The following is a 22,964-nucleotide window of genomic DNA, read 5'->3' on the forward strand; positions in this document are numbered from 1 at the left end:
CTCCCACTCCCCTTGCTTGTGTTCCCTCTCTCGCTGGCTGTCTCTATCTCTGTCGAATAAATAAAAAAAATCTTAAAAAAAAAAAAAAAGAACATAGTTTCTGATCTTCTAAGCAAACTAAATGTATCTATAACTTTGTAAGCTGGAACATGAAACTTGACACAAGGTAAACTGATATCAGGCCCCATTCAAATAAGCTGAAATGCTAAAGTACTAGGGGGATGTGCGAATTTCCAGGATAATATCTCTTTTGATAAATGTTCCTTTTTTTGTTGTTCCTATTTTAAGAAGACCTGAACATGACCACTTAGGTCAGATAGGCAACTTTTTTTTTAAGATTATATTTATTTTTTGGACAGAGAGAGAAAGTGAGAGAGGGAACGCAAGCAGGGGGAGTGGGAGAGGGAGAAGCAGCCCTCCTGCTGAGCAGGGAGCCCAAGGCAGGGCTCAATTCCAGTACCCTGGGATCATGCCCCAAGCCAAAGGCAGATGCTTAATGACTGAGCCACCCAGGCGCCACCCCCCTTTTTAAGATTTTATTTATTTGTCAGAGAGAGAGAGAACAAGCAGGGAGAGCGGCAGGCAGAGGGAGAATCAGACTCCATGCTGAGCAAGGAGCCCCATGCAGGACTCAATCCCAAGACCCTGGGATCATGACCCCAGCCAAAGGCAAATGCTTAACTGACTGAGCCACCCAGGCATCCCAACTCATCTCGTCTGATAAAGTGAGTTAGAAGGCTATTTCTGATACTGTGGGAAAGAAAGCAATGAAGAGGAAAGAGGAAGTTAGTTCTGGGGTTAGGGTAGGTTATTTTGTAGTTTACATTATGAAGGTCAAAGGAGGAATCTGATAAAAGGGAAAACAAAATTAATAACATGAAGTATTATCAAAAAATGTTCCTGGATGCCTGGGTGGCTCAGTTGGTTGCCCATCTGCTTTCCGCTCAGGTCATGACCCTGGGGTCCTGGGATAGAGCCTCACATCAGGCTCCCTGCTCAGTGGGGAGCCTGCTTCTCCCTCTGCCTCTGCCCCTCCCACTGCTCATGCTCTCCCTCTCTACCTCTGTCAGATAAATAAGTAAAATCTTTTAAAAAAATATTCCCCCCAAATATTTTTATTTAAGCTTGTTTCTCGAGTGTATTATTTCCACTAAAGGGAATATTTTATACCCATTAAAAATGACAGCTATAACCACACAAAGATATATTACAAAAATATTAACTTACACACTGCCATTATCAGTAACAGGATAAAACCACAGATAATCCAAATGTCCATCAATAGGAACAGCTTAAATAAAGTATAGTACATCTATATAATTTAATATTATATAGTCATTAAAAGAATGAGGTCAATTCTACATATACTAACATGGAAAGATGTCCAAGTTTCACTGTTAAGCGATAACAGCAAGTTGCAAAATAGAATGAATAGTGGGATTTTTTTTTTTTAGTATAACAGGGAGCATTATATCCTCTTATCTATAAAATAGAGATAAATATTAACTATATCTCACTGGGTTATTATGAGAATTAAATGAGTATATGCTTAGAAAACAATTTAGAGGAATATATACACTAAACTGTCATCTTGGTGGAGGAAGTGATTAAAGAGACACTCTTTTTATGGAATACATTCAGAATGGTCGTTTCTTACAATGATCATGCATCACTTTTATTTCAAAAATGAAGATAAAAAGGTAGAACTAAAAACTATCTTTTCAAAAAAAAAAAAACTATCTTTTCATCCCTCCTACAATAGTAGCTTAGACCATATGAGATAAAATTTATGATATATGTGAAATGGGGAGAGAGAAGAGCAAAGAATGTAAAAATCGAATAGTCAGTGATTAAAATTAAGATTTTATTCATTCGTTTATTTGAGAAGGAGTGAGAGAGAGAGGGAGAGGGAGCATGAGTGGGGGGAGGGGCAGAGGGAGAAGCCGACTCCCAGCTGAATAGGGAGCCCGACAGGGGGCTTCATCCCAGGACCTGAGATCATGACCTGAGCTGAAGGCAGGTGCCCAACCAACTGAGCCACCCAGGTGCCCCCCCTTAGTCTGGCTTTTAAAGACTATGCTCTACTGAAACTGGCCTAATCATACCCCAGACTTAACCCACCTTTCAAGTGTAGCTTTCCCTTCCTATCTCAGCTGAAGTGATATTCACCTCATTCTAGCTGTTATACTCAATTAATGTCTTCTTGGTCTTCTTCCTATCTCCACTCTTGCATCTGTCCAGTCTATTCTCCAAGGGGAGTAAACTTCTGACAACTCTTCGTTTGTGATACAAGGGCTCTTTCTTATTTGGCCTCAACCCTCATCTCTAGCCTCATCTCTCTCTACTCCTTTCCACAAACAAAATCTACTCCAGACATAGAGAACTACTTGTAGAGCTCTGCTCACACTTCAATGCCTATACAGGTAATATTCTTTCTCCCTGGTATGTTCTTCCTGACCTCTTCTATATAGCTTTCTCAGTAATCATCTCACGTGGGAAGTGTCCTCTGACCCCTCAGTCTCCGTGTGTGTGTGTGTGTGTGTGTGTGTGTGCTTTGATAATGCCCTGCACAAATCTCTATTACAGTAATTACACAGTATTTCAATTGTTTATCCGTCTCTTTCTTTGGACTATGAGCTCCATTAGGGTTTAGACTCAAACATACCCGCCTCCAAATGAACTGTGGCATACAAATTTCAATACTACTATATGAATCAAAATTTACAGTAGAGAAAAAAAGAAAATAAATAGGCCATTCAAATTCCATACTTTCTATGTAAAAGCATATTCACTTTTTCATTCACTCAGTCAACATTTATTTAGTACCTACTAGGGGCCAGGCACTATGCCAAGCCCTAGAGAGCTGGTGATGAGAATACAGACATAAACACGAAAAGCACAAAAAGAATTCCGAGAGGATACATCCAAAATGTTAAAATTGGCCATTTACTTTTACAATCTAAGGAAGACGTGAATAATTTATATCTTTTCCTTTATTTTTTTTTAAGATTTTATTTATTTATTTGACAGAGAGAGAGACAGGCAGCGAGAGAGGGAACACAAGCAGGGGGAGTGGGAGAGGAAGAAGCAGGCTCTCAGCTGAGGAGCCGGATGTGGGACTCGATCCCAGAACTCCAGGATTATGCCCTGAGCCGAAGGCAGACGTTTAACGACTGAGCCACCCAGGCGCCCCATATCTTTTCCTTTAAAATCACCTCTATTTCCCTATTCTACCTTAATGAAAATGCATTAATTTTATAATCACACACACATACACACACACATGAGGGGTCCTCCCAAATTACAAATTCCTACCAATCAGCAGAAATACAATACCCATGGTAAATAATGTATAAATTTGTGTATCATAGCTAATCTGAAAGCAAAACAATTTGAGAACTTTTAATCAGATTCTAATTATAGAATTCTTTTTTTTTTTTTTTTTTTTAAAGATTTTATTTATTTATGTGACAGAGAGACAGCCAGCGAGAGAGGGAACACAGCAGGCGAGTGAGAGAGGAAGAAGCAGGCTCCTAGCGGAGGAGCCCGATGTGGGACTCGACCCCGGAACGCCGGGATCACGCCCTGAGCCGAAGGCAGACGCTTTAACGACTGCGCTACCCCGAGAATTCTTTTTTTTTTTTAAGATTTTATTTATTTATTTGACAGAGATAGAGACAGCCAGCGAGAGAGGGAACACAAGCAGGGGGAGTGGGAGAGGAAGAAGCAGGCTCATGACGGAGAAGCCTGTTGTGGGGCTCGATCCCATAACGCCGGGATCACGCCCTGAGCCGAAGGCAGACGCTTAACGGCTGTGCCACCCAGGCGCCCCTAATTACAGAATTCTAATATAGGGGGACCTGGATATCTCAGTTGGATGAGCGGCTGCCTTCAGCTCAGGTCATGATCCTGGAGTCTGGGGTCCAGTTCCGCATCAGGCTCCCTGCTTCGCCCTCGCCCTTTGCCCCTCCCCCAACTCGTGCTCACTTGCTCTCTTTCTAATAAATAAAATCTTAAAAAAAAAAAAAAAAGCTTAAAAAATAAAATTCATTTAAAAAAAGAATTCTAATACAAAGAACAAAACTAAAGTATGCAAAAACTACTTCAGGATTTCCATAGTGCCTACTTTTGAAAAAGATCCCATGCAAATTGTCCAAGGAAAACACTGACCACAACATCAATACCACCAGTCTTCCACACTGCAGAAAGAAAATTATGTCATTGTATTCCACTTAATGCAGAAGAGATGACAGCCCCTATACAATTTATTCAGAAGACAAATTAATAAGTAACACCATATTTCATCTGTATAATGACTTATAGTTTATAGTTCACAAAGTACTTTGACCTTCAAAATAATTCTCTTTTCTTGTTCCCACGGGATAGATAAAAAGTGAAGGATTAAAATGGAGAAGGCTTTTCTAACTATGACTCAAAATTCAAAAGCCATGAAAGGAAAGATTAGGAAATTTCTCTACATAAAAAAGAAAAATTTGTCAACATAAAAATACACCTAAATCTAAGAGTTTTTCATGGGAATAAAATAAAAGACGTCAGAAGACAAATATCAAAATGGGAAAATATTTGTAACACATAATAGATACCACAGGAAAAAAATCTATCACATACATATAAACTATATAAAGTATACATGTGTGTATGTACGTATGTTTAATAAAGAGAGACACAGAAATTAATAGAAAAGAGACCTATGACAACAAATAAGAATTTAAACAGAAAATGAAATATGAATAACTCAAACAACATAAAAAGATGCTTAACTTTAACATAATTTTTTAAAACTTAAAACTACTCTGAGGTACCATTTTTCTCTATCAGACTGGCAAAAATTCAACTTTGATAACAGCAAAGCATAATATTAACAAAGCTGATCCTAGAGCCAGAGCGCTTAGTTTGAATATCTGCCATAGTACCTGTATGATTTGGGCAAGTCTCTTAAATTCTCTTCCTCAATTTATTCACCTGAAAAAATAGAGCTAATAATAGTACCTATCTCAAAAGGATATTAGTAAGATTAAATGAAGCAGTATGAATAGTATCTGGCACATAGTTAGCACCTTATAACTATTAGCTATGATACAGCTAATGTTGGTGAGTGAACAGGCAATGTATATTAGAACAACCTCTAAGGAAAGCAATTTGGCAAAATTTCATAGTTACAAATGCATATATCCTTTGACTTAGAAATTCCACTTTCTGGGGTGCCTGAGTGGGTCAGTCAGCTAAGCACCTGCCTTAGGCTCAGGTCATGATCCCAGGGTCCTGGGATCAAGCCCACCTCAAGCTTCCTGCTCAGCAGGGAGTCTGCTTCTCCCTCTCCCTCTACCCCTCCCTCAGCGCACGTTCTCGCACACGCTCTCTCTCTCAAATAAAGAGAATCTTTTTTTTTTAAATAAAGATTTATTTATTTATTTGAGAGAGAGAGAGCATGGAGGGGCAGAGGGAGCCGGAAAGGGAGAATCTTAAGCAAGCTCCACACCCAGCATAGAGCTCTACACAGGGCTCAATTCCACGACCCCGAGATCATAACCTGAGCCAAAATCATGAGTCCAATGCTTAACCAACTGAGCCACCCAGGCGCCCTAATAAACAGAATCTTAGAAAAAAAAAAAAAAAAAAAGAGGGGCACCTGGGTGGCTCAGTCAGTTTAGTGCCTGCCTTCGGCTCAGGTCAAGATCTCTCAGGTCACCATCTCGGAGTCCCGGGATCAAGTCCTGCGTAGGGCTCCCTACTCAGCGGGGAGTCTGCTTCTCCCTCTCCCTCTCACTCTACCACTCTCCCTGCTTGTGCTTTCTTGCTTTCTCTCTCTCTGTCAAATAAATAAAATCTTTTTTAAAAAAGCAATTAAAATAATTTTTTTTAATTATGACAAATAGGCCTCTAACTGAAACAACCACCAACTCTCAGTGCTCAGCAAAAATAATAATGAGACCACACTGAAGTCATCTCCATATGATGACTTGGAAAATAGTATAATACCCATTGTTGGTTGGTCCAAAACATTCAGCATCACCCACACTGTACATTGTAATAATCGGGCTTCATTTACTGGAAGGAGATGAAATCCTCATAAAGGCCCTTATCATAGATTTCAAATTCCAACACAAAGTTCATTTTGCTGAACAATGAAGTGTACAACACTAAGAATGTATCTATAAACACTTTCACATAGGGAGAAAAAACATTAAATCATGTCAGCTTTCTACTCTAAGTAAGCCAGGGAATGAGTACGTGTAAATATGTAATTTTCCTTTTACGATTAACATAAGCACAGAGATGCCCGGGTGGCTCAGCCAATTAAGCACCTCCCTTCAACTCAGGTCATGATCCCAGTGTCCTCGGATTGAGTCCCACATCGGGCACCTTGCTCAGTAGGGAGCCTGCTTCTCCCTCTGCCTGCCACTCCACCTGCTTGTGCATGCAATCTCTCTCAGACAAATAAATAAATAAAGTCTTTAATAAAAAAAAAAAAAAAAATTAACATAAGCACAAAATGTTATTGGGGGTTCTGGGGTAGAGAGTCCCAAGCTTAGTCTCCCAACATAAACACTTTTAAACAGAATTAAACAGGCCCGCCATATACCAAATCTCAAAAGATTTTTGAGACCATCCCAAATACACATCTGTATGACAGAATAAGATATCATAGATCCAGGGCACAGGAACTTGACATTAATTCACACAAACATCTGTATCACCTAGTACTACTTTTTTTTTTTAAGGTTTTATTTATTTTTTTGTCAGAAAGAGAGAGAGCAAGAGAGCACAAGAGGGGGAGCCTGATGCAGGACTCGATCCCAAGTCCCTGGGATCATGACCCAAGCCAGAGGCAGGCACCTAACCAACTGAGCCACCTAGGAGTCCCCTAGTACTACTTTCTAACAAATAACAAGGAACCTCCAATTCAATACTGGGTCCCTCAGTTCTGAGCAGCCCCACCTATAGAAGCCAATATCTCCTCTGTTCCATTTCCTGCTATCATACTAGGCAATTATGACATCTATACCAAAGACATACTCATACTTCACAGTCCCGTAACCTCCCACTACTTCAATAACCTGTACTTCCATTCCCCTTCAACAGCACTATAACAGTTACATCCTGTTTGGGGGTTTCTTTTTAAAGATTTTATTTATTTATTTGACGGAGAGAGAGAGAGCACACATAGGGGGAGCTGCAGAGAGAGAGGGAGAAGCAGGCTCTCTGCTGAGCAGGGAGCCCGATGCAGAGCTCAATCCCAGGACCCTGAGATCATGACCTGAGCTGAAGGCAGATGCTTAACTGACTGGGCCACCCAGGCACCCCTATACCCTGCTGTTTTGTTTTGTTTCGATCTTGAAATATGAACTCTCAGCTATCCCATTCTATATTTCTTTATTATTATTATTTATTTATTATTTTTAGGAATCTCTACCCAAATTGTGGGGCTCGAACTCACAACCCCAAGAGCCGCACACTCCTCCTCTGACTGAGCCAGCAAGGCACCCTTCCCATTCTGTATTTCTTAAAGAACCTGGTCTTCAACCACATTTCTGATTGTCTCCTTATGCTCCAAGTACACTGGCCCCTCTGAAGGTTTTACTTCTTAAAACCCCAGCTTGGACTCTCAGACTCCACCATAACTCCCACACTATCACTAGCATTGTAAAGTCAGTCTCCATTTTATCTTCCTTTCTTATATATTCCAATTCTGGATCAATCCGACCATCTTTTCTGCACTCCCACCCTTGGCTCCAGAGAAAGTGTAAAATCCATGCTACTGGGCCCTCAAAGGGCTCAGCAATTTTTTTTTTTTTATCCTTAATCTATTTTCATTTTCCATTGAAGATTTCCATGGCCCTAATAGTGACCATAGTTCCTTCAGTCTCCAGAAATAACTGACTTCTCTACAGATAACTAATCACATCAAGAAAATAAGACCATCTGTCAAACTACCCCACCTTCTTTTCCTTCTACCACAACATACCTTACCCACCTTAACTTCTATCCTTTTAGGATCAAAGAATGAAACGCCCTGGGGCCCTGCTCAAGCTCTCTCTCTCTCTCTCTCTCTCAAATAAACCTTTAAAAAAAAATAGAATGAAATACTCAACATACTTCCTAGGTAAATATTCCCCCTCAATCTACAAAACTCTTTCACTCATACTTAAAACAAAAACAAAAACAAAAAAAACCCACATGTGCCATAGTGGAAAGTTTAAATTCCTACCTACAGTCTTCCCAGTTGTAAAAGAGGAATACAGATACTGAAACCACAAGGCTGCTGTAATCTATAAAGCATCTTTACAGTACCTCACATATAGAGTATATTCTCAATAAAGATGTTACCATCAGCTCTCTTTCACAACCACACTTGCTGAAAGAGTAATTTTACTCACTGCCTCCCATTTGTTCCTCAATCCATCCTGATCCATTGCCACCATTGCACAATTCAAAGTGTCTTTCAGAGGAAACAAGTGATCTCCTTTCTAATTGCTAAATTCAGTGGTTTCTTTCTAATCATCATTCTATTTGAGCTTTGCAGCACCTGACAGTGATGGTCATCCCCTCCCATCTTGAAACCCTTCTTCCTTTAGTCTCTATTTTAATGCTATTCTGTTCTTATTCTTGTCCCATTCCTTTAACCTCTCTTTCTCAGTGTCTATTACCCTTCAAATAATGATGTTCCTTCTGGTCCATAGTGCTTTTCTTCTCTTCTTTCAGTATTACCATCCCATACTAAGTCGTCAAATATCCCTGTTATATTCTCTGTTGACCCTCGAGTTTATGTATTCAGTTCCAACCTCTCTCCCAATTTTCAGACCCAAATTTCCAGCAAAGCCCAGTGATATCTGGAAAACACCTCAAATTAAACATGTCCAAAACGACATTCATTACCTTCCCTCAAAACTGCTTCTTTATGTTCCCTATTACAATTAACACTATCAATGCACCCCACCAACGAAGTCAGAAACCTCCCACTAACCCTCTCAACTCTGGAAACCTCATGGAATTGAAACCTCCTGGAAGTGCGTGTCATCCTCTTTGTTTTTCTACCACTATTTCAGTTCATCCCCTCTGACCTGGATTAGCACACTGGTTTCCTGCCTCAACACTGTCTTCACTTTCAGTTCTTCCTCTACATGCTCAACAGAGATAATCAATCATACCAATCTCCTGCTTACAAAACCTTCAGTGTCTCCCCATACCTAGAGAATAAAGTCCAAATTCTTCAGCAAGGTTTTCTCAGAATTATAAACGGAAAGGGCTTTAAATCAGACAAACATGGGTTTCATTTCTAGCTAAATCTAAATACTGGCTTAGTCCAGAGTCTTCCAAGTGAAGGGTACAAGGCAGAAGGAGGAAAAGGGGGGCGCCTGGGTGGCAAAGCGGTTAAGCGTCTGCCTTCGGCTCAGGGCGTGATCCTGGCGTTATGGGATCGAGCCCCACATCAGGCTCCTCCGCTATGAGCCTGCTTCTTCCTCTCCCACTCCTCCTGCTTGTGTTCCCTCTCTCGCTGGCTTCTCTATCTCTGTCAAATAAATAAATAAAATCTTTAAAAAAAAAAAAAGAAGGAGGAAAAGGAAGGATGGGGAAAATAAGGATGACAGGAGGAAAGAGAGGAAGGCGGTAGTGTCTTGGGGCGGGGTGAGGGGTGGGGGCAGAGTACTTTCTAACGTAGAAGGGGAAAAATGGCAGGGAAGAAAGTATGTTTGAGGGAAGTAAAGTGAGGGAGTCCAGATCTCTGAGCGACGAGGGAGTTGGAGCTATCCGAAACAAGAGTTCTCCGACAAAATGAGGGCTTCCTGAGGCTCTGAAGTGAGAAAAGTCCCTGAGAAGAGTCAAGGACCAGGTCCCTGATACGAAGGAACTTCTAATGGGTTCGGGGCCTCCGAGGCGAGGAAGCGAGGGTAGGGGTGGGGGCTACGCCGGGACCCTGAGGAAAGTGAGAAGGGAAGGGAAAGGAGTCGAGGAGTGGGCCACTCAGAGGAGGACCTTGGGAAGCGAAGGGGTCCTGTCGGTGCTGAGAGACCCTAGCGCCAATGCTCCGGAACCGCCGCGGTGTAGGAGCCGCGCGGGCGGGCCGGGGCGCCCCGGGTTTGTGCCCTATACGCTCTCTTGGCGTTACCTGAGGCGGGACTGAGCAGCCAGAGGGGTGCCTGCGCGGGCGGGAGGCGGAGGCAGCAGCAAAGTGGGAGCATAGTAGCCCTCGCAGCTCGGAGGCGGCAGAGGCTCTTAGCCTGCGGAGGTGGTGGGGGTCCCTCCCGCAGAAGCCGGCGACTCGGCGGAACTAGCGGCAGCGAAGGACGAGGAGGGTACTGCCATCGCCCCGCAGTCGGGACCGTTCCCCCCGTCTGTCTGGCGGGGCCAGGAGGATGATCTCAACGGCGAGCCAGAAAAGGGAGCTAAACCTCCGCTGAGGTCCGCGGCCGCGAGCGACTGAAACGCCTGCCCAGCCAGGCAGGGGGACTGGGGCGGGGCTTAAGGTGAGCACGCCCCCCCTCCTCAAGCCTCCGAGCAGCCAATGAATCGTCAATCTTTGATAAACGAGCTAGTGGAATTACCCAATTAGCATTAGGAATGCCACGTGGTATGAGGGTGGACTCAATAGGCGTCCGGGAAAGCCAATCAACAGCCCTAGGCGCCAACTCTGGAAGACGAAGAGAACCAATACGAAGGAAGAGGAGGTTAAAAACAGAAGAGGCGGTGTGTTGGGAAGGCGGAACCAAGGAGGAGGGAATACACCTGGGGGAAACCCAAGTCTCGAAGCCTCCAGCGGAGAGGGAAGACAGTAAACACGAGAGGAAACAATCATTGGTAATTAAAAAAACCAACAGAAAATGGATTCGACTGACGCGGCTTTTCGGTTGGTGAAGGGTATAGCTAAGTTAAGGACTACCTGAATAAAGAAAAGCTATATGAACGCAAAGTCCTGCAGGACCTCAGTATAGTGGAAAAACTGATACATAAACTATTATTACCTACTTGAGATAGGAAGAGTAATGGGTAGGGTTAAAATGCTGAGGCAACTATTCATCTAGACTGAGATTCGATTCGGTGAAGGCTTCTTGGAGGAGAGAACACTTGAGTTGGCTTGAAAACTGAAGATTTTGAAAGAGCTGCGTAGGGAACAAGAATTCTATTCAACTGTTCGACATGCACATATTTCCTTCCTCATGCTTTCCATATACCTGGACTTGAGGTACTCATAATCTCACGCCTGAGCAGATTGGAACAGGGCTAAGGCTTCCAGGGCTAGAGCAGGCAAAGAAACGCTGGAGTATGGGCCTTCCTGCACCAGTACTCCCTTGGATTAGAGACCTCCTTTCAGACATCTTTTTATTTGCCTCCTACTGGAAGGGTCTTGACAGATGAGTGGGATTTACATAGGAGTATAGGTGGTGTGCATTCCGGTGGCAATAAAGTTTAAGAAACGTGTGTATGATTTCATTTATATGTGGAATCTAAAAAACTATGAATGAATAAACAAACAAAAAGCATAACCAGACCTGAAAATACAGAGAACTAACTGATAGTTGCTGGAAAGGACAGGGATAAAATGGGTGAAGGGGAGTGGTAAATACAGGCTTTCAGTTATGGAATGAATAAGTCATGAGAATAAAAGGCACAGCATAAGGAATATCGTCGATATTATATTAGCATTGTGTGATGACAGATGGTAGCTACACTTGTGGTGAACATACCATAATGTATAAACTTTAAACTTGTCCAATCACTATGTTGCACACCTGAAACTAACGTAACATTGTATGTCAACTACACTTAAATAAAAAAATTTTAAACAAAAGATGTGCTAGGAGATAGGGATGGAGGTTAAACATGATTGGGCTTAAATGCCTAATTTGTCCTTTGTTTTTTATGCTGTGAGAGCTGTCAAAGGCTCTTGAGCAGAATAGCCTTAACAGGATACTGTTTTAGTTAGATTAATTGGTAGCCCACAGTATCTCCAAAAGGAGAAAAGAAATCACCCCAGCCCAGTACCGTTGGCCCAAAGCCTTTTCTGTATCATTCTTCTGGCAATACATGCTGTGCTGCCACCTGGTGACAGTTCAAATACCATTGTTCTACATTGCTATTGAATTTTTCTGTTAGAGCCCTGGCACCCTTGCAAACCTGTCTCCCACAAAGCCTGATGCAAAGTAGTTGATAAATAAGTACAGCACTTGTACCAAGTAGAATTGAATAATGCCATCATACTAGATGTATCATTTGCCCAGTGAAAGACGTAAAAGACAGGGATTATTTGTACCTTGAGTAGGAAGATGAGCAAGTTCTGTGTGACCCAAGTCTGATCTCTACCATTTCACTCTCAGCAATCTCTTCTGAGATTGTGGGGCGGGGAGGGAGAGGGAGAGAAGCTTAAGCAGACTCCCCGCGTAATCCCATGATCCTGAGATCAGGAGATCGAGAGTCGGACGCTTGCCTGACTGAACCACCCAGGTGCCCCTAAGCAATCTCCTTAATGCTGAGGGGAAAGAACCAAGGAATGCCTTACAGCTATTCAGGTGTCAAAGGTCCACCCTTCATGACCTGTCTGCTAGTCAGGCCAAGGCCTTAAATATACCCCATAACAGGTAGTAATTCCTACCTACTCATTTCAGCCTTTTATTATGGTTTTATTTCACGTAATTGTCTCCTCTTCCCAGCTAGATGGAGCTAAGAATTGGGACCCTTATGAGCCCACTGAACATCTTAGCTGAGGGCAAATACATATGAGGTTGGTATGTATTATGCTCAATAAATATCCACCTGGTGGATAAATGGCATTATCCTTTGTCTATATTTAGCAGTGGAAGAGCCCTCATGAGATCTTAGTGGGATGCTGCTAGTTCTAAAGAAATCTTGGACTGCATTGTCTAGAATACAAAATCCAGGTAAGGTGAAACTAAAGCTGCCCTTAGTCTACATAGAAAGATATACTTCCCAGGGAGCAACCAAGTGATGGAAGGATTAAAACCAATCCACAAGGCCTATTTTTTTTTAATATAACAGGAAATATCAGAGTACATCACTCCTAGTGATACAATGTGTAGTAAATCATGAAATTTGGGGGCTCCTGGGTGGCTCAGTCGGTTAAGCATCTGCCTTCCGCTCGGGTCATGATCCCAGCGTCCTGGGACCCAGTCCCGCATCAGGCTCCCTGCTCAGCAGGAGGTCTGCTTCTCCCTCTCCCTCTGTGCTCGTGCACACTCTCTCTCTCTAATAAATAAAATTTCTTTAAAAATGAATAAATCATGAAATTTGTTTCATTTAGCAAACATATACATATGTATCATTTAATAAATATATAATGTATATTTACCACAATGTAAACTGTATTTCTTACTGGATGTCACAGTCAAAAAATTCTAAAAGACACTGCATTAGAGGCAGAAACTGAAAGAAAAGAGACCAGGAAACTGCTACAGAAATGCAAGCTGGGCTGGGCTGGGCTGCTGAAGATGAGGAGGTGCAGTGGAACTGGAGTAAGCCTTAAGAGGCAGAAGCTGGAGATGAGGAGAGGAAGCCTCCTACCACTCAGGTCCAGGGCCTAACTGAATGCCTCACTCTCCTCTGCATCCCCACAGCAATACTGCCCCAGAGCACTGTTCGACCTCATTCTACCCACCAGAATGGGAGCTCCCATCTCTTTCCAAGTTCCACTGAGCACAGGGCTTGTACCGGAAGGTACAGCTATAAATATCTATGAACTTGAATTTCAGAGAGAGAGATGGCAGGAAGCAGTCAAGTAACAAGAGGAAGAAAAGATACAGTTGAGTCTATCCCACATAGGTGCTGATTCACCGAAGACATTAGGGAGGGTTAAAACATTTTATTGCAGTTGGTGGACAGGGATGGGCAGGCAGTGACAAGCCTCAGTAAGGAGGGCAGATACCAGCTAGATCAAGAGAGGAGGGGCAGGGGACCCAGAAACAGGGCCTTGGAGGGAAAGGTGAGCAAAACTACTCTTACAAGTCCTTACAGTCACTCAGGAACATTGTGAGGCCCTTAAATAAGAGGTTCTCCTGCTCAAGGCTCTGGGCCTAGAGCTGTAAGCTGCTGGGCTCCAGTTTAGAAAGTGTGCTCCTCTGGAGATCTAAGAGGAGAGAAAAGGAAGAGAAAACAAACCATCAGTAAGCACTGTGATACGCATAGAACTAAGCCCTGGGCCTGTCTGATGGGGAGGAACATAGAGGCCTAACTTGGGATAAGTAATAACAAAGGATGATGGATTCACAAAAAAAGAGGTAGAGACTCCATTCTACCCAGTGCCAAACAATTAGGCAGCAGACACCCACACACCATTCAGATTCAGCCTCACCCAGACCTGAGACCCCTGCCCTTACCCCCACCTAGCTTCCTTAAAGTTCCCAGCCGCTGTTACTGTCCGGAAGACTTCAAAGCTAGATGAAGAAAGAGACGTGGCGAAGGTGGCAGCCACAGGGAGCTTAGATTGGAAGATGTGAGAGGTCCTGGAAAGGGGAACAGAATCAGAGGCAGAGATGGTGACTGTGGGACAAGGGGACCCTCCCAGCACAGAACTGTCCTCCATCCTGAGGCCAGGACTCCAGTCTCCTCCCTCTTCATCCTCTGAACATATAAAGATACCTCAATGACCCTGTATCAAGTAAAGAATGCCCAGTAGTACCTTTATGGGCTGTAACCCAGATACTCATACCACCCCTACCAACCCACGTCAAATCTAACATAGTTGGGGGGCCCCTGAATGGCTCAGTCAGTTGAGTGTCCGACTCTTGATTTCAGCTCAGGTCACGATCTCAGGGCTGTGGGACTGAGCCACATACTAGGCTCTGCACTCAGCACAAAGTCTGCTTGAGATTCTCTCTCTCCCTCTCCCTTTGCCCTTTCCCCTGCTCACTCTCTCTCTTTCTCCCTCAAATAAATAAATTTTTTTAAAAAATCTATGACAGCTGAACTTTGGTCCCCAATGCCTGGCGTCAGACAAATCCCTTCCACTGCCACAAGCACCCACATCCCCTGACCTGTGGACGTTGTGCTCATGCCGGGCATCCTGTGCCTCTGTCCTGGCAGCCTCCAGGGTATAACCCTTGCCCTCCTGGCCACTTTGCAGCTGCTCCAACATCTGCCAGACCACAAACCCAGGTAGGACCAAACCTCTCCCTCTCCAGGAGGAATCCCCCTCCCCACCATTGGCAGTTTCTCAACCTGGAGAAGGGGGCTTGAGAAGAAGAGCTTTGGAGGGAGGTAGAGTCCGCACCGGGAAGAGAGAAAGAGATAGGGGTGGAAAAGAGTATCCTGGGCTGCCTGCAGAAAAGAATAGAAAAAAAAGGAAGGGGCCTCCACTGGGAGATATGAAGAGATAGGTCTGATCCTAGTCCTACCTTCCAGCTGTGTCCTTCAGCCATCTGTTTCAGCAGCAGCTCCTGGTGCTGGCCTTCAGATGAGAGAAAAATATAAGGGAGCCTATTCTCCAACTTTTTTCCTTTCCCCTCCCTACCTTGTGCCCAGCCCGGTGCTGAAAACTGAGACAGAGCATTCGCGTGTAGCTATTGGGAAGCTTCCAAGCTGACTGGGGAGACCAGACTCACACCATGGAGGCAAGACAAAACACTTGGCCAGAATTCTGAGCAGCTCAAGCAAGCAGGGCTACGGCCACTTACTGGGATAGCAAAAAGACTCTCCAGAAAAGAGAACAGGTGAATTCGTACCCACCCCCAATCTTTTACTCACTCAGCTGGTCCCGCAGCAGCTTCAGCTCCTCCCGAAGAATTTCTGACTCCTCCCACAGGAGTTGCCGCCTGCACAGATGACAGCAGTGTCATCCTAAAGACAATCAAGAAGCCCAGAGGACACTACCAGGAGTTAGAGGCCTGAAGAAGGAGAGAACTTGCCCATCACATACTCATTCTGCAGCTCTTGGTGAAGGCCACTAGAAGCACTGCACTTTCGTGGTTCTGTTTGTATTTGGGCTTGGGCCTGTTCCTGCACCTGGCTTCGAAGGCCCTGCAGTTCCCTTCTCAGCCCCTCCAGGCGTTGCTCCAAGAGGAGGGCCCTCCGCTCTGGGCCCCCCTGAAGCAACCTCAGTGATGCTGTAGTGGGACAAGTTGAGCGTCAGCCCTTCTGAGAGCTTTACACATGAGCCTAGACATTTCACTTGCAAATCAAGACACAAGCAAGTGCACAGGTGTGTAACAAAATCACGTGCATACATAATGAGCTATGTGTATGAAAAAAAAGAACTGTCCAGATACCTTCCAGGGCAGAGATCTGGTACTTCTGCTGCTCTCGCTCTTCCAGCAGCCCCTGCACAGCCTGCCTTAGTGCCTCAGTCACCTACCCAGGCAAGGAAAACCACATGAGCTACTGTGTAAAGGGCTTCCCCAACCCCTGATACCCTCATCTCACACAAACACCACACATACAAACCTAGAAGTCCACGCTTTACCTGAGCCTGGGATTGAAGCTGGGATCGGAGAATAGTAACTTCATCCCGGAGAGAAGTTGTGCTATGGGCCTCAGCCCAACTCAGCCTCTCTGAAACAAAGGGAGTCTCTCGAGCCCAAGGTTGTCGAGTTTGGACTCGAGACTGTGGAGGCAAGTGATGAGGGGAAATCCAGGTCCCAGCCAGGTCTCCTGTTGAAGGAATAAGTAAGGGACAATTGTGAGGCTTATTTTTGGGGGGGAAACAGATGTTTGCTCAGGAAAGAAAACAGTTGGAATTTGGAAGGAATAGTGGATGGTACAGGCACTGGAAAGAGAAAAGGCTGGAGGGTAGAAAAGGGGCAACACTTACCTGCTGTGGAGACTCCAAGAGGATACAGCCGCTGCTACAAAAGAAACAAGTGCACAAGCCAATAAGCTCTGTGTGTCCCTAAACCCAAAACTCCAAATGGGGGACCTTAGGCGCCCCCTCACCTTAATCCTGGCCACATTTCCGTCAGTAGCATTGAGAAGTGCGTCGAGGTGCTCAGACCAGCTCAGGCTCCTACTCATAACCTTCCGCGAGGCCGCCTCCTGCCGTCGTGTGTCCTTGCTCTCCTAGCTCGGAATACCCGAAGCACAGCCCAGTAAAGCCACACGTCAGATAGCGAGTGGGGATCGGGGATGTAATACTAAAGGTAGGGATGCAGTATCAAGCCAAAACTGGGACTACTCAGGGGAACAACGCTTGGGGAAAGTAGGGGGAAAAGCGAGATACTCTGACACGCCGCTATCAGGTGGGAGTTGAGAGCGCGGAATCTTGGTCGAGACCTCTCCAGATCCAAGACACAGGCGTCATCACGCCGAACCTGTGCCAGCGACTACAGCCGCCAACCGGTTCAAAGCCTCCTTACAGACCCGGAAAGTCTGACTTCGAACTTGCAGCCGCAGAGCCACTTGGGAAACTGAGTTCGTCTCTCGCGGAGACAACCGGCGATGAAGGAGGCCGAACTACGTTTCCCTGGGAGCGACAAGAACATTCAAACCCTCACCGTGAAGCTTGCCGGGAAACTGAGGCTTTAGGATTCTGTAGTCGTTGTCCCCAAGGAGCAAGTGAACTACATATCCCAAGATGCATTGCACCGAGCCAACGCTATCCCTCCGCTGGTCGTAGTAGTTCTTGGGAAATGGAGTCCAAGCTACCTTGAAACTTAACGGACCAGGTTATACTTGAGACTCCATTCCCCAGCAAGCTCTGTGGGTAGTGCGCGCTATGGAGACGCAAGTCGCAGAACTGAAGCAGAAGATCGAGGACACGTTGTGCCCTTTTGGTTTCGAGGTTTACCCCTTTCAGGTTGGTTCATCCCTTCTGCGGTGCTGGGCGAGGTGTATGATTGGCCTGGGTGCTACCGGCGTGGAGCCCGAGAGTCTTCTGGTCCTTCCCGAGCTCCTCTAGCGCCAGATGCCTCTGACCTACCGGGACAGGGTGTCAACGGGGACTTGGTTAAAGAAGTAGAGAAACGGTCGCATGTTTGTCCTTTTACCCCCATATAATGCCGTATTGATGAATGGGAGAAACATAATCCAGTAAGCTTGTGGCTCTGCCACCTCCATAATTCAGAGGAAGAAAGTGATCCCAGCAGTCACTTTAGAAGCTTCCTGAAGGAATTAAGATAGGGCAAGGCCTGAAAGGCTTGCGTAGCTAACATTTAGGCCATCTGAAGAGGGAAGGTCATTCCAGTTGTTGAACAAACAATTGGCTGGTTTGTTCCATCTACCACAGAAGGATAATTCATGATGTCGCCAGTCACCAGCGCTGGGCTGGATACAGAAACTGTGCACTTGCCTGACACAGAAGTCTGGCACCACCACCTACCCTTGTTTACATAGATCCATTTCCCCCTTATCCAGTGCCCCCTGTACTGAGCTGTATGCTTGGACAAAGCTAAATCAACTCAGCTTGAGCCCTTTGCCTGATGCTTAAGATACATCCCACTCCCACCCCTTCCACTGAGTGGCCCACAGCAGTGCTGGAAAAGAACAGAGAGGAAGAGGTAGGTTGGGTCTAGCTTAAGAAGGACTAACCAGAAAAAATGGAGTTGGGCTACATGTGAAAAGAAGTAAAGAGGATTATGTACATCCCAAATATCAGGAACAGCTTGAGTAAAGGTGTGGTGGTAGTGGTGGATGGCAGGTATGGAGAAAGTGAGAATGACTGTCTGTTGGGTCAGGTAGACCTGGGTGGGTAATGGCAATTATTGTACTGAACAGAGTCAGTCATCCTTGGCTCCTACTTCTCACCCTTTCCCTCCCCCACATCCAGTCAGACACCAAGACCTTTAGGAATCTGTCACCTGAATCTCCCAAATCCATTCCCTTCCTTCCAACCCCTCCATGCTCTGGTCCAGACCAGTATTCCCCACTTGGATTACTGCAGTAACCTGCTTGCTATCATTCTGCATGCAATCCATCCTCCACACTGCAGCCAGATCTCTTTCTAAAACTGATCGTGTCAGTTTACCCCTTAAATCTTCAGTGGCTAGCTCCTTGTCACCAAATTAGACCGATATTCCTTAAATTGGTATTCTAGGCCTGTCATAATCGCATGCCTACTGATCTCTTCACCCCTCTCGTGCTCCCCTTTACAAACCCTTCACTTCTATCAAACTGGACAATTTGCTGTTTTCTAAATATGCCTTTTTTTTTTTTTAAGATTTTATTTATTTATTTATTTATTTGACAGAGAGCCAGCCAGCAAGAGAGGGAACACAAGCAGGGGGAGTGGGAGAGGAAGAGGCAGGCTCCCAGCGGAGGAGCCTGATGTGGAGCTCGATCCCAGGACCCTGGGATCATGACCCGAGCCGAAGGCAGACGCTTAACAACTGAGCCACCCAGGCGCCCCCCAAATATGTCTTTTTTGCATGTCTTTGTTAATGCTGTGACCTTTATTTGTAATATATAACGGATTCTCCCTCCCCACATCAGTCTGTCAGATTCCTTCCTAGCCTTCAAAACAGCTTCCAGGAAACCTTTTCTAATTTCACAGGACCCTCATCTGGCCCTGTCATTGCACTAATCATAGTACAATTTCTTTTGGTTCTTAGTTGTTCATGAATTCTCTGCCTCTCTATTCCAAATTCCCTGTCAAATTCCCTCATGGAGAAGTCCCCCATAAATACACATCATGCAGCATCAATACAAATCCATTGACCAAATAAGTGAGATGGAGACTGAGGCAAGATGTATGAGGCCTTGAATGCTAGGATGAGGTATGGGCCTAGCAAAGGCCTGAATTGGCCCTCCTGTGTGGCCTGAATTTTCTCTGTTCCAGGTGGCATGGTATAATGCACTTCTGCCTCCAACCTTCCACCTACCCCTGCCAGGACCTACCCTGGCCTTCCTGGTACTCAGCACACCTGCCATGTTTGACCGGGCCCTCAAACCCTTCCTGCAGAGCCGCCACCTCCAACGACTGACTGACCCTGTGGACCAGTGTGTGGCCTACCACTTGGGCCGCATTAGAGAGGTGAGCAAGGCTCATATATTCCCCCAGCTTCCAAACCTGTAGCTGCTTCCAACTGCTCTAAGCTCAATGCAGGATTAGACCTATGTAGAGCCAAGAGCCACTTCCCAGATAGAAGGATATCCTAAAGCCATCCCTGACATTGTGATCCCTCCCCATTCTGCTTTATCTTACCCCAGTTTCAGCTACCTTCTTCTAGCAGCCCCTCAGGTCTAGAATCAATCTCACTCACCCTACTCTGATGGGCAATTAATTATATGAACCTCAAACCAGACTTCCCTTAGCCTCCAAGTGAAATAGGAATAAGCCCAGCATCCCCTAAGCATCTCTCACCTGTCTTTGCCCTAGACTGGAAGTTTTGCTGTCTTCGGGGCCTTTTAAGGACAGAACAGTATTTCCCCACCACAAACATGTACACATAAAACACATATACATTGGATCTCCCTAAAGCTGGGCCAGGTCTTCCTCCACACTGGGACTCTGGAAGGCAGAGACCAGTCACCCCTCATAATAAATTTTTTTCTAAAGATTTATTTTAGAGAGAGTGCAGGGGGAAGAGGCAGAGGGAGAGAGAGTCTTAAGCAGACTCTGTGCTGAGAGTGGAGCCTGACACACACGGTTCAGTCTCCTGGCCCTGAAACCTGAGCTGAAACCAAGAGTCTGACACTCAACCAACTGCACCACCTAGGCACCCCAGCCCCTCACCATAGAACCTTCTGAGCAAGACCTTATTTCCCTTCAAACATGGGCCCTCCTGGACACAACATCATTTTCTTCACAGTGGACTCCTGCATCACCCCCCCAAGTTTAAGGTCATGTTTTCCCTTCAAATGATTTCTGAGGACAGGACCTTGTTAACACAAACTAGAACTCTCTGGGGCAAGGTCCTGATTCCTTTCATGCTGAAATGAGCTTCCATCTCTATCCCAGAACCTCCCAGAGTTGCAAATCGAAGTCATCGCTGACTATGAGGTACACCCCAATCGGCGCCCCAAGATTCTGGCCCAGACTGCAGCCCATGTGGCAGGGGCTGCTTACTACTACCAACGAAAGGATGTGGAGGCTGACCCCTGGGGCGACCAGGTCAGAGGGCAAGTGTGAATGAGTAGGGACTGGGAGAAAATGGTGAAAGCCCCTCAAGATACCAACTCTGACATTCTTCCACCTGGGTAAAGGATTTGGCAGACACAATACCAGGGAAAGATGTGTCCTGGTCAGGAGCCTGACCCCACATGCTTTCTGGGGTCTGCCTGGGAACAGATCAGGTCAGAGAACCTGGTGATGTTCTTAAAATCTGGTTGCAGGATGGAGGGGGGCAGAGCAGTGATTAGGAGACCAGTGGTGTGACTGGGAAGTTGATGCTCAGTTTAAGGAACTTTTCCTTCCTCTTGGCCAGAGTAAGCTCATGAAAAGGGTTGTCCAGGAGAGGAAATGGGGGAGCCCAGCTACAAGAGAGGTTCAGATGTGGTTATCAGTGTCCTTTGAGAATTGCACAAGCCTAGTCTGCAATGATGGTAGTTGGACTTAGTGTCAGGGTGACCTCCGTGACCTTACTTTTCTTTACTCTCAGCACATATCAGGCGTGTGCATGCACCCCCGATATGGGGGCTGGTTTGCCATCAGAGGAGTGGTGCTGCTGCCAGGAATAGAGGTGCCAGGTTTGCCACCCACAAAGCCCCTGGACTGTGTACCTACAAGAGCTGACCGAATCACCTTGCTTGAAGGCTTTAACTTCCATTGGCGTGACTGGACATACCGGGATGCTGTGACACCACAGGAGCGCTACTCAGAAGAGCAGAAGGCCTACTTTTCTACTCCACCTGCCCAACGCTTAGCCGCCTTGGGCTTGGCCCGGCCTTCAGAGGATCCTAGCTCTGCGTCTCCTGAACTACCTTTCACCACACTCAAACCCAAAAAGCCCCACAATGTCAGCAGAGCTCGGGGCTGGCTCAGCCCCAGTGCCTCACCACCTGCATCCCCTGGCCCTTGATATCCTCCCTCCCCTGGGATCCCTATTTATTAAGTGGTACTTGCTGGGACTCATTTTGCCTTTTGGCAAGGTAAGAGGTTTTATTTGGGATAGGATTATTTATTTTTGATAAAAGAATCATAGAGATCTTCAATGAAGAGAAGGCTCCGAGAATTTAGTCAAAACAAGAAATCAAAGACCAATCCAGATTCCCACCTGGCTTGGAATACGGGATTATTCCTGTTAGCATTTCTCTCCAGCGCTCCCAAGATGCTACTTGCTACAGAGCCTTTATAAAGGGTAATCATCCCCTAATGGCATCTGCTTCGTAGGCTTTGTTATGGGTATAATGAATAAACACATGTAAAACACCATCTGAAACAATGCCTGGCTTATTAAAATGGTGTCAGCTACAATCAAAAGCCCTGGGAATCCTGTACTGCTGCTCATAGAGGTCTTGCTCGGAGGGGTGGAGATAGGCTGGAGTAGCCTATACACAGGAGTCTGAAGTACAGAATACACAACAGATTCAGTTCTGAATCTTCCTAGCCATAAGGGCTCAGGAGGCACCCACCTTCTCCCCAGACATCCCTCCCTCCTCAGGACAATGAGCTCAATGAGCGCCAAAAAGGGGCTACTTTCAAATCAAGGCTAGGATCAGAAAGCCAAGAAGCACTCAGCACTGTGTGAAGATTTTGAGAGCGAGAATGCGAGCATTAGCAGGGAGCCCAACGTGGCACTCAATTCCAGCACCCTGGCATCATAACCGTAGCTGAAGGCAGCCGCTTAACCAGCTGAGCCACCCAGGCGCCCCAGCACTATGCTTTTGTGATACAGAAAGCTTTACCCTACACACACTAGGGCTCTCTACCTCCTCCCCCTTTTAGTCTCAAAGCCTCCACTTCTCATCTTTTACAAAGCTAGTACCAGGCATTTATCCTAAGAGGCCAAGCTTCAAGTTCTCACGCAGCATTCCCAGTAGTGTAAAGGTAAATGTCCAAGTAATCTCATTGGGCCTCAATCTAAAGCCTGCAATCTATGCTTTAACCTATGGCACAGATTGCAGTG

General features: G+C 45.5%; 3 protein-coding genes across 12 annotated transcripts in view; 1 reads left to right on the top strand and 2 right to left on the bottom strand.

Moving 5' to 3' along the window:
- The window catches only part of TESK2 (testis associated actin remodelling kinase 2), a 127,526-nt gene extending 117,064 nt beyond the window's left edge, over positions 1 to 10,462 (bottom strand). The window contains exon 1 of the mRNA XM_045799694.2: positions 10,130 to 10,462. The gene's annotated coding sequence lies outside the window, so the exon portion shown is untranslated. The remainder of the gene's footprint in view (positions 1 to 10,129) is intronic.
- A 3,357-nt stretch (positions 10,463 to 13,819) lies between these two features.
- CCDC163 (CCDC163 homolog) lies at positions 13,820 to 17,417 on the bottom strand. Of its 6 annotated transcripts, none has more exons than XM_087865841.1 (11): positions 16,900 to 17,417; positions 16,778 to 16,808; positions 16,430 to 16,617; positions 16,236 to 16,317; positions 15,887 to 16,073; positions 15,715 to 15,782; positions 15,366 to 15,418; positions 15,190 to 15,288; positions 15,006 to 15,106; positions 14,349 to 14,474; positions 13,820 to 14,098 (listed from the first exon to the last, which is right to left on the bottom strand). In XM_087865841.1, exons 1-11 carry the CDS (start codon positions 16,975 to 16,977, stop codon positions 14,074 to 14,076), a joined length of 1,038 nt encoding a protein of 345 aa, XP_087721967.1. In that variant the 5' UTR covers positions 16,978 to 17,417; the 3' UTR covers positions 13,820 to 14,073. The 6 variants fall into 6 exon arrangements, with proteins under 6 accessions (XP_087721967.1, XP_087721968.1, XP_087721966.1 ...); XM_087865842.1 differs by having other exon boundaries at positions 14,355 to 14,474; positions 16,778 to 16,811; positions 16,900 to 17,412; XM_087865840.1 differs by having other exon boundaries at positions 16,778 to 16,811; positions 16,900 to 17,412.
- Positions 17,418 to 17,608: 191 nt separating this feature from the next.
- MMACHC (metabolism of cobalamin associated C) lies at positions 17,609 to 22,268 on the top strand. Of its 5 annotated transcripts, XM_087865844.1 has the most exons (5): positions 17,624 to 17,758; positions 18,316 to 18,458; positions 19,736 to 19,930; positions 20,858 to 21,010; positions 21,498 to 22,268. In XM_087865844.1, exons 2-5 carry the CDS (start codon positions 18,381 to 18,383, stop codon positions 21,915 to 21,917), a joined length of 846 nt encoding a protein of 281 aa, XP_087721970.1. In that variant the 5' UTR covers positions 17,624 to 17,758; positions 18,316 to 18,380; the 3' UTR covers positions 21,918 to 22,268. The 5 variants fall into 5 exon arrangements, with proteins under 5 accessions (XP_045655639.1, XP_045655640.1, XP_087721971.1 ...); XM_045799683.2 differs by lacking the exon at positions 18,316 to 18,458 and having other exon boundaries at positions 17,609 to 17,758; XM_045799684.2 differs by lacking the exon at positions 18,316 to 18,458 and having other exon boundaries at positions 17,609 to 17,758; positions 20,858 to 20,899.
- Positions 22,269 to 22,964: the final 696 nt, after the last annotated feature.

Source organism: Ursus americanus, chromosome 12 (assembly GCF_024610735.1).
Source record: "Ursus americanus isolate L20-20 chromosome 12, mUrsAme1.1.p, whole genome shotgun sequence".
Classification (NCBI taxonomy): Eukaryota; Metazoa; Chordata; class Mammalia; order Carnivora; family Ursidae; genus Ursus; species Ursus americanus.